This window comes from Ammospiza caudacuta, chromosome 14, assembly GCF_027887145.1.
Source record: "Ammospiza caudacuta isolate bAmmCau1 chromosome 14, bAmmCau1.pri, whole genome shotgun sequence".
Classification (NCBI taxonomy): domain Eukaryota; kingdom Metazoa; phylum Chordata; class Aves; order Passeriformes; family Passerellidae; genus Ammospiza; species Ammospiza caudacuta.
Window position 1 is genome coordinate 2,496,350 of NC_080606.1, and position 10,232 is coordinate 2,506,581.

At 55.2% G+C, this 10,232-nt stretch overlaps 1 protein-coding gene across 1 annotated transcript; it reads left to right on the top strand.

Annotated features, from left to right (window-relative positions):
- The first annotated feature begins 396 nt into the window (after positions 1-396).
- On the top strand, positions 397-1,443 carry LOC131564045 (G-protein coupled receptor 12-like). Its single transcript, XM_058814307.1, has one exon. The coding sequence runs from the start codon at positions 397-399 to the stop codon at positions 1,441-1,443; it is 1,047 nt and encodes a 348-aa protein (XP_058670290.1).
- Positions 1,444-10,232: the final 8,789 nt, after the last annotated feature.

The window sequence follows — 10,232 nt, forward strand, 5'->3', positions numbered from 1 at the left end:
GGGGGCGGCCGGTTCCTCACCGGGTGCGCAGTGGCTGCGGACCCTGCATGGAGCCGGGCGCACGGAGGCGGCTGCGGGCAGCGGGGCGATGAGTTGTGCTCGGCCTCAGCCCGGCGGGAGATAGCGGCCAGGGGTGCGTGTGGGGCGGGGGCACGGCGAGCCGGGGATGGGGGAAGCTGCAGTGGGGCTGGCGGGGATGCGGCGGCGGGGGCGGTGCGGGGCGCGGTGTCCCGGCCCGGGGGCTCCGGGCTCGGTCAGGGCTCCGGGCGGGGGTCGAGGCGCGGCGCTGCCCGGGCTGGGCGCGGGGCTCTCGTGGGCTCTCGGGGGGCTCTCGGGGGACTCTCGGGGGGCTCGGGGTCCGTCGCTCACCGCCCCCTTCTCTCTCTCTCCCCAGCGATGCTGCACGGCCCCGCCGCCATGGGGGAGCCGTGGCCGCCGCAGCCGCAGCAGCAGCGGCTCCCGGGGCTCGGCAACGCCTCGGAGCCCCCAGCCTGGCCCTCGGCGGCGGCGGCCGGGCCGGGCACGGCGGCGCCGGGCGGCGGGGCCGCGGCCGCGGGCTCCGTGAGCCCCTGGGACATCGCGCTGTGCGCCACAGGCACGGCGGTGGCGGGCGAGAACGCGCTGGTGCTGGCCGTGCTGTTCTACACGCCGAGCCTGCGGGCGCCTATGTTCCTGCTGATCGGCAGCCTGGCGCTGGCCGACCTGCTGGCCGGGCTGGGGCTGGTGGCCAACTTCGCCGTGCGCTACCTGCTGCGGCCGCCCAGCGAGGCGGCGGAGCTGGCGGCGGCGGGGCTGCTGCTCGCCGCCTTCTCCGCCTCCGTCTGCAGCCTGCTGGCCATCACCGTGGACCGCTACCTGTCGCTGTACAACGCGCTCACCTACCACAGCGAGCGCACGCTGGGCTTCACCTGCGCCATGGTGCTGCTGATGTGGCTGCTGTGCCTGGGCGTGGGGCTGCTGCCCCTCCTGGGCTGGAACTGCCTGCGGGACCAGAGCTCCTGCAGCATCCTGCGGCCCGTCACCAAGGACAACGCGGCCGTGCTGGCCGTCACCTTCCTGCTGCTCTTCGCGCTCATGATGCAGCTGTACCTGCAGATCTGCAAGATCGCCTTCCGGCACGCCCAGCAGATCGCCGTGCAGCACCAGTTCATCGCCACGGCGCAGGCCACCTCCACCCGCAAAGGGCTCTCCACGCTCTCGCTCATCCTCGGCACCTTCGCGCTCTGCTGGATCCCCTTCGCCATCTACTCGCTGGTGGCCGATTCCAGCTACCCCGCGGTGTACACCTACTCCTTGGCGCTGCCCGCCACCTGCAACTCGCTCATCAACCCCATCATTTACGCCTTCCGAAACCCGGACATCCAGAAGTCGCTGTGGCTGGCCTGCTGCGGGTGCATCCCCTCCACGTTCTCCTCCAGACCAAGGACATCCAGCGACGTGTGAGGACTGAGCACGCAGCCAGAGGCGCTCCCTGGCTCTCCTGCTCCTTCTCTTTTTCCCCTCTGTCGTTATTGTCTCCTACCGGGAGGAGTCCCCTCCCCGGTCAGCACATCTCGTTCCATGGAAAGATGGCCAAAAAGAGAAAAGAGAAAAAAAAAAAAAAAAAAAAAGGCAGCAAAAGAGAAAAGGAAAGAGAGAGAGTAGAATGATAGAATGATAATGGTTTCCTTTAGAAATGTTATTTTCTTACACATTTTATTTTTTATTTAAAAACACAAAACACCAAAAAAAAAAAAAAAAAAAAAAGAAAGGAAAAAAAAAGAGAAAAAGCAAAGAAAAAGGATCCTCGCACGATGGCGTTTGTCTGCTCTCGGGGTAAGGAGCCAGGGGAGCAGCGGGGCCCTCGGGGCACATCCATGGGCACATCCCACGGGAGCAGGGATGGGCAGGGAGGGGTCGCGTCCCCCGGCGGGGCTGGTCCCCAGCGTGGGGTGGCAGTGCCCGTCCCGCGCAATCAGGGCCTGCGATGCTGCTATGCAATAACGGGGGAGGAGGGACAGGGCTGCCCGTGCCTCTGTGCTTGGAGGAGCTCTTTGAGGAGCTGCGGGTGAGGGACACTCGAGGTGAGGCTGGTCGGGGCTGCGGCAGGGCTGGGGGCACCCGGGAATCCCTTCCCTCCTTCCCCCTTGCCCAGGATGTGGTGGGGCAGGGCTGGGGTGTGGGGGTTCGAGGCAGAGGGGGTGCCCTGCACCCCAAATCTGGGAGGCCCAGGAAGGGCCCAGTTGGGCACTGGGGGGCTGCTGTCCCCCCTTCCACACCCGCTGTTCACAGGGGCTGGGCGTTCATCCAAAGAGGGCTCCGGGGTCCCCGAGAGAGGAGCCTCTGTCACCACACGTGTCACTGCTGGCGCCGCCACCTCAGCTCGCTTCCTCAGCCCCGACATGCCCGAGCTGTGTGCTCTGCTTTGTGCTGGTGGTGAGGCCGTGATGATGACGATGATGATGATGAAGTGTCCTTTATCCTGGGCTTTCTTTTGGCCGGGAGGTGGAATCGTGCATTCACTGATAGAGAAAGGAGAAAGGGAGAAGCCAGGCAAGCCTCGGGGAGGGGCAGGGCTGGGGTGGCACATCCAGGGTGGCTCTGGGCACAGGGAGGGTCCTGCCCGGCGTCCTGGCATGGGGGGCTTGGTAGACCCCAAATATTCTGCTTTGCTGTAGAGAAATTGTTGTGGTGTTGGAGAGGGACTTTGGGAAGGGTGTGCAGGGACAGGACACAGGGAATGGCTCCCACTGCCACAGGGCAGGGATGGATGGGATATTGGGAATTGGGAATTGTTCCCTGTGAGGGTGGGCAGGCCCTGGCACAGGGTGCCCACTCTGGATCCCTGGCAGTGCCCAAGGCCAGGCTGGACACTGGGACACCCTGGGACAGTGGGAGGGGTCCCTGCCATGGCAGGGGTGGCTCTGGGTGGGTTTTGGGGTCCCTCCCAACCTGTAACATTCTGTGAGTCTGTGATAGTGGAAGAATTGTTCTTGCTTTGTGTGGCTGCAGAGGGTACAGAGTCACTTTATGGCTGGGTACAGACATTCCAGGTGGGTTTTGCCCCTGGATCTGTGCAATGAATCTCTTGCTCCTCGGAGCCAAGTGCACAAGAGAAAGCTCCGAGGTTCCCAATTGTGCCTGGGGCTTGGAGTTATTGTCTGCCTGTGAGAGGTGGCCAGTCTTGGGAGTTGTTATGTTTTGTGGGTTTGGGGTTTTTTTTCCATTTCCTTTCTCTGATGAATTCCTTGGAGAATGGGCAGTTGGCACAATGGGGAATCAATGTAAGTTTTAAAGTAAATATATATGTGAGACTAATATTTATATAAACACTTTACTCATTCTTTTTCTTCTGGTTTCTAAAGTGCAGCCAGGTCCCTGCAGTTCCTCAGTGTGCAAACTCAATAGCTTAAACCCTTTTTGAAACATTGTGAACATTTGAAATGTTTTTCTACAACCACCCTAGCTAGAAGCCAGGATTTGTTTCTCTGGGCAGCTCATTTTGTGTCTTTAGATGAAAGGTAGTTTAACTAATCAGCTCCAGAGAAACCTTGACACAAAAAAAGTTGCATTTTCTTGGCTTTCCAATAAATTCCCTGTTGCTGAAGAGCTTGATTTTAACAATGTTCCTTTTAGAGTTTAGTTGCTTGTGTAAAATGTGTCTCAGTTTGAGAGATGCACTGATGATTTTTGCCAAAGTCAAATGAGAATCAATGAAAAATTTCTCCCTGTGGCCCTCCACAGCAAGAGGAGAAAGATTTGGGATGAGAGGAGCTAAAGCTGGGACACAGCCCCTGCCAGGTGAGGTTAAGGGTTAAGGGCAGGACATTGGGTGCTCACCCAAACTCATTTCCAGCCCCTTTGGCAAAGGCAAACTCTGAGTTCCCTGAGTGCCCTGACCCAGCTCACAGCAGCACCAGGATGTGGTACAAGCCCATTCCATGCTCAGAATTACTGTAAAATATAAATCTCATTTCTTTTTGTGTGATGGTCTAGCACCTCTCTCTTTGAGATGCTAAAGCTGCCCATGGGAGTTGTTAAAAACTCTTGTTAGATTGCAGGAAAAGTCTTAAGAAATCTCCTCTTAAAAACCCCATTTTGATAAATTGGCATTTTTTCAGTCATTGCCCTAAATAAAAGTAGTGCAATTTCCAGGTGGTTTTTTGCTGTTTTTCCTCTCCTGTTTTGTCAGAGGAAATGAGGGGAAGTGAGGAAGAGGATAAAGAGGTTTAGGTTCCTCTGCCATGTGTTGCCTTGTGGAAACCTCTGACCATTTTACTGCAGTGCTTTGGTTCTGTTTTGGTTCTGTTTCCCACAGAGAAAACCTTTTACTGGGAAAGTTTGGAGTTTGGCAATGTTGGACATCAGGGGGATGATGGATTTTGGAGCCTCCTCATGCTGAGCAGCAGCAAAATTGATTTAAAACCTGAAATGACTTGCTGGGGCAGTGTTGCTGTGTGCAGGGTGGGATGTCCTGGTGCTTGGGGAGGTGTTTAGGATGGAATTCAGGGCTTTAGGATGGGGTTCTGCTGCCATAAAGAGGGAGCAGCTCCCATGAATGTAAAGGAATCCCATGTGGATGAGGCACCAATGGGCAGGGAATCACCAAAAGAAAAATGGGGTTTCCATGATGGATCCTCTGTGGATTCATTTAGGATCCAAACCTTGGTGAGAAGAGTCCAGCAGCCCCTGTCCCCCTCCTGGGCACACCAGAAGGACACAGAGCACCTGGAGCACACCCAGTGCTCCATTTTCCTGGTGTTGGATGTACTGGGAGGCCTCCTCCACCTGGGATTCTGCATCTCTGTTAAACTGAGGGCTCTGAAAGCCTCTGATTCAATTATTGTGCTGCTCAGCTGAGACAGTGGCAGCCCTGCCAAGCACAGGGTCTCTGGTTTGGTGGAAGTTTGCAGGTGTCCCTTGATGTCCACAGAGCCCCCCTGGCCCCTCCAGGTGGGAGCTGGAGCTGCCTGGAGAGGGCTGGGGATGTTTGGTTGGAGGTGTTTGGTTTGGGGTGATGGGTTGGGGATGTTTGGTTGGGGATGTTTGGTTGGGGGTGTTTGGTTGGGGGGTGTTTGGTTGGGGATGTTTGGTTGGGGGTGTTTGGTTGGGGGGTGTTTGGTTGGGGGTATTTGGTTGGGGGTGATGGGTTGGGGATGTTTGGTTGGGGGGTGTTTGGTTGGAGGTGTTTGCTTGGGGATGTTTGGTTGGGGGTGTTTGCTTGGGGGTGTTTGGTTGGGGGGGTTTGGTTGGGGGTGTTTGGTTGGGGGTGTTTGCTTGGGGGTGTTTGCTTGGGGGTGTTTGCTTGGGGGTGTTTGGTTGGGGGTGTTTGGTTGGGGGGGTTTGGTTGGGGGTGTTTGGTTGGGGGTGTTTGGTTGGGGGTGTTTGGTTGGGGGTGTTTGCTTGGGGGTGTTTGTTCCCTGTGCTCACCCTGGCCAGGATTTGCCTCTGCATCTTCAAACTCTGAGCTTTGCAAATGATAAAGGATGAGAGGCCAGAGCCAGGCTGAGCTCTTGTCACTCCTGGACTCTCCAGGAGCTGGTTTGGATCTACAGCAGCAGAAATGGGCAGAGAACTGGTCCTGAGTAATTCCAGGTGGCATCCAACCAGCCCTGAGCCCATGGCAGGGATCAGCACAGCCAGGGAAATGAATCCATGGTTATTTGCTGATTTATTTACAGGTTTCTAGGTGCCTTTGGCTTTTCCACCAGGAGCTGGTGGCCAGCAGAATGTAGAGGTGCAAAGCTTTTGGTGCTGGTGCTTGGCTGGTTGGGGGGATGAGGAAAGGGTGAGGAGGAGAAGGAAGGAGCAAACATTCCTCAAATACACTGTGACAAGGCCAGGGCCACCTGTGGGCTGGGATGTAACCACAGCTGCCCTGAGGTTCCTGGAGATGTGCCAGGGTTGGGGGGAGCTTGTGCATTTACAACAAGCCCTTGTGCCTGCCCCAGCATGAGAAATTTAAAAAAAAAAGTACAAAAATCCCTATTAAATTGTATAGACTCTACCAACAAAGCTGCTTAGTTTTATTTTGGGGTTTGTTTCCTTTTTTCCTTTTCCCTTTTGGTCAGTTTGGGACTTTGAGCAGTGAAAATGTCTCTCTTAAGGCAGCCTCATGCCAGTAACCAGCAGTAAAGGTTCCAAGGGTCTCAGTCCTGATGTGGCAGCCCCAGCCTGCTCCTGCTCACATCAGAGTTTTCACTGAACCTGAAATGACCCCCCGAGAAACCATTACTGTTCTCATGAGGTGATGAAGTATCTCTTTCTTGTAAAAGCATCAAATTTGGGGTGGGGAGACCTTTTACAAGGCCATTGGTACTCACTTGTATTGGTGTGTCCTGACCAGCATCGACACCCACATCATTGCTAATGAAGAATTAACAGTTCACTTCTAATTGTCAGGAATAATTGTTGGGTGCACATGGTATTCCCTGTAACTCCTCTCAGCCTTGCCTCTGGTGAGGTGAGGCAGCTCCACCTGTATCTCCTGTGTTGTCAGTGCAGCTGCCCACTGCAAAACCCCCCTGAGCACCCCCAGTGTCCCTGGGACCAGAGCTCCCCATTCCCCCTGGAAACTCTGCAGCACAGACAGAAAAGGGGCTTTTCAGCACAAAACCCAGCTCAGAGGGGTGCTGTGATGCCCTTTATTCACTCCCTGCCTTGGAGGGGTGTAGTGAGCTGTCTCCAGCTCATTGCCTTCAGGAATTGTGGGCTCCAGGGGGATCCTGCCCTGCTCAGGGGCTGCAGCAGGCAGGGCACTGACAGCACATCCTGCCCCTGGCCACTGGAACCACAAGCACAGGTTTATGGCCTTACTGCAGGCTCTGGCAGCTGGAAAACAGCTGGCTGGTCCCAGGAAAAGCTTTTATTCCAGCTGGGCAGGGTCTGGCTGCAGCCCTGGGCTCTGCAGCACAAGGAGGGGCTGGAGGGACAGAGCACACGGTGATAAAGAGAGTCCTTCCCGGGCAAGGAGCCCTCCAGCCCCGAGGCAGGGGTGGGATTCTGGTGTTTTTGATGAGTTTTTTTGCCCTGTGCTCCCTCTGGGCGCTGAGCCCCAGGCCAGGCTGGCTGGGCACTGCCAGCAGCACAGGCAGGGTGGGAATCCATCCATCCATCCCCCATTCCCTACCTCCCTGATTTCCCAGGAATGAGGCCACCCCTCAGCAATCAGGACAGCACCTTGTTTGCTGTCAGTGCTGTCATGAGCATTTAAACTTGACTGGGAAAGTGGATCTCAAAGGGAAATATACAGTTGTCATCCAGTTATGGTTCAATCAAGCCCCTTCGATGCACTTTATGAGTGAAAACAAATCAATGCTGTTATTGCACTGTATCTCTATTGTGTATAATATTATACATTCATCTGTAAGAGTAATTTATTTTTATTACTGTAAATAAAACTGTTCAAGTGATTTGTCAAGAGGATATCCAAAAATCTGGGGAGGGGGCGTGGGGTAAAATTAAAACCTTTGAAGATCTGGGCTGCTGGCCCAGGTATGTGCCATGCTCTGTGTGTCTGTGTTTTTATTTCAGAGTCCAGAACAGATCTCTGCTTTCCCTCACCCGGGGTCTGTGTTTCCCCTGGGATCAGGAGGAGCTGGATGAGCTCAAGAGCTGCTGGAGACACAGAGGGGTTGGGAGGGAACAGCTCCGGCTGCTCCTCCAGGCACAGACAGAGCTTCCCCTGCCCTCTGATTACCCAGGCAGTCAGGGATTAAATACCCTGGGGAATTAATTGATCTTTGAGGGCTTGATTCTCCAAATGAAGGGGTTTTAGAGAGATCACAGCTTTCTGCTGCTCACTCCATGCCCCAGCCTCTAACAGAGGAGGGAACATCACAGGGCTGATTAACTCACAGCAAAGCATGAGCCAACAAAAAGCCAGACCCAGATCTACTGTAACCTCTTAAAATCTTTATTAATTTTTTTTTTGTCATTTTTTCTTTTAAATTTAATTAGCACATGCATAAAGTGTCAACAGTTTGGGGTTAAGATGACATTTCTTGAACAAATGTAGTTACAAGCGGTGCCTCGGACCCGTCCAGGTTTCCTCTCTACCCTGTCCAGGAGGAAGCTCGAGGTCACCCCTCCCTTCCCATCCTTGTGTCACCACAGGCAGAACCCACAACACTGGGGAGAAATACACTTGTTCACATGTAGCAACTGGGCAGGGGAGATAGACACGGGCAGCAACATCTACTCACCTACTGACTAAGGGCACATGGTTACAGACCCCAGAGACAGAGAACATCTCCTCCCTCAACTCAGCTCTGAGCAATGGGAGCCTCTCCTGGCCTGGAATGGGTCACCCTCCCTTGGGAAGGTGCCTGTCCTGCACCAGCTCCTTCTGCCAGGTGGCAAATCTAAGGAGATGGAGTAATTTTTCTGCTGTGATTAAAAATGAGCCTTTTGCAGGAGTGTTGGGATGCTGAGGTGTCCCTGTCCCCTCTGTGCCACCCCTGCACAGCTGGGGACAACCTCCACAGAGAGCAGCCCTGGCTCTGGGCTCTGTGTGTGACCAGCTGGTGCCAAAAGGAGAGAAAACTGCTTTAGAAATGCCCATCTGGAGCTCTGGATGCTCTGTTGTGGGAGGATGGGTGCCCAGGGCTCCAGGAGGTCTCAGAGTTTGGGTGGTGCAGAGGGGTTTGGGGGTCTGAGTTGCTTTGATCTGCCTTCAATTCCCTCCAAAACAACTCTCCAACAGCACCTGGCCTCCCCCAGGGGTATCAGGGCTCCTGCTGGCCCCAGAGAGGATGGAAGCTGGGAGGAGATGGCTCCTGTCCTGCTGCAGCAGCTGCCATTGGCCCAGCAGCCCCAGGCTGGACAGCAGGAGGAGGAGGAGGAGGAGGAGGAGGAGGAGGAGGAGGAGGAGGAGGAGGAGGAGGAGGAGGAGGAAGGCTCTCCTGAATGTTTGCCCCATGACAGCAGTGACCCACAGCACGTGCATGTCCCACAGCACGGCGGTGACAGGGTCTGTCCCCTCCCACACGCTGGGCACTGTCCCCATGCCTTCCCCTGGGGACTGTCCCCATGGCTCCAGGCTGCCAGAGGTTCCCAAGGCTGGAGTGACAACTGCTCCCCAGGACACTCCTGTGGGAGGGGGATCCCAGAGGATCCCTGGGCAGCTCCAGGGTCCCAGCCCAGCTGAGCTCTGCCCATTCCCAGCCCAGGAGGCTGCAGAGGGAGCCCAGGAAAGGCACTTGTGTCCTGAGGAGCTGCCCTGGCCCCGTGGTGTCCCCAGCAGCAGCTCTGGGGCCCAGCCCTGTGTGTGGCAGGGCACAGCTGAGGGCACAGGGGAGGAAGGTGCCAGCCCAGCTCAGCATCACCCCAAACTCACACCCTGCCTCAGGTCACCCCAACAAGTCAGGCAGCCCCAAAATTCAGGATGTCTGTTAGGGTGAGGAGCTATCAGCCCCAAAAGGCCCTGAAAATGCATTTTGAAGGAAAAGGTTTTTGAAATTTGTGGGGATTTGAGCAGGTTGGGTGGGACTTGGTCTCATGGAAGGTGTCCCTGCCCATGGGACAACCAAACTGGAAATCCAAACAATTCTGGGAGTCTGTGATTTGCTTTCTTTACCTGATCTGCCTTCCAAGACAACAAACACCAGAAAGAGCAGCCCCATCTGTGGAAAACTGGCCAGAGCTACAGACAGAGCTGAAACATCTCAGAGTAAAATTAAATCTGGAGGGGGAGCAGAGAGGGGGGTGTTGATGCTCATGACTGATTTTTGGGGCCCTGGCAGGGCTCTGCCTGAGGTGCTGCAGCTGCCAAGAGGAAATCATCAGCAGCTCTCCATGGGCCTCACAGGAGTGTCCCTGCCTCCAAGCCCTCTCCCTTTTTAACACAAGATTTTTGGTTTTTCCATGGAGTCAGCAATCCCAGCTGAGGCACCAGGGTTGCACAGCACCAGTGAGAGGTGAAAAACAATGGGATTTGAAACACTTGAGCTGGGGAAGGGCCTGCAGGGACAAAACACCTCCTGCAGTGGCAGGAAAGGCTCTCCTTGCTGCACTGGGGTGATGTGGTTATTGCTTTTCCCTAAACACCACTTTCCTGGGATTTCTGGAAGTGGTTCTGGTAGCACCTGCTTCACTCTGCTGCTGACTGACTGGGAAGTGCTGCTGTGCTTGACCTTCCCTCTAGGTCTGAGGGAAGGAAAGGGAACAGTTTATCCTTCTGGAAATCACATGTGAGTTGTTTGTTTGCTTTTTTGTTTTGTGGGTGGGTTAGGTTTTGTTTGTTTATTTGCTTA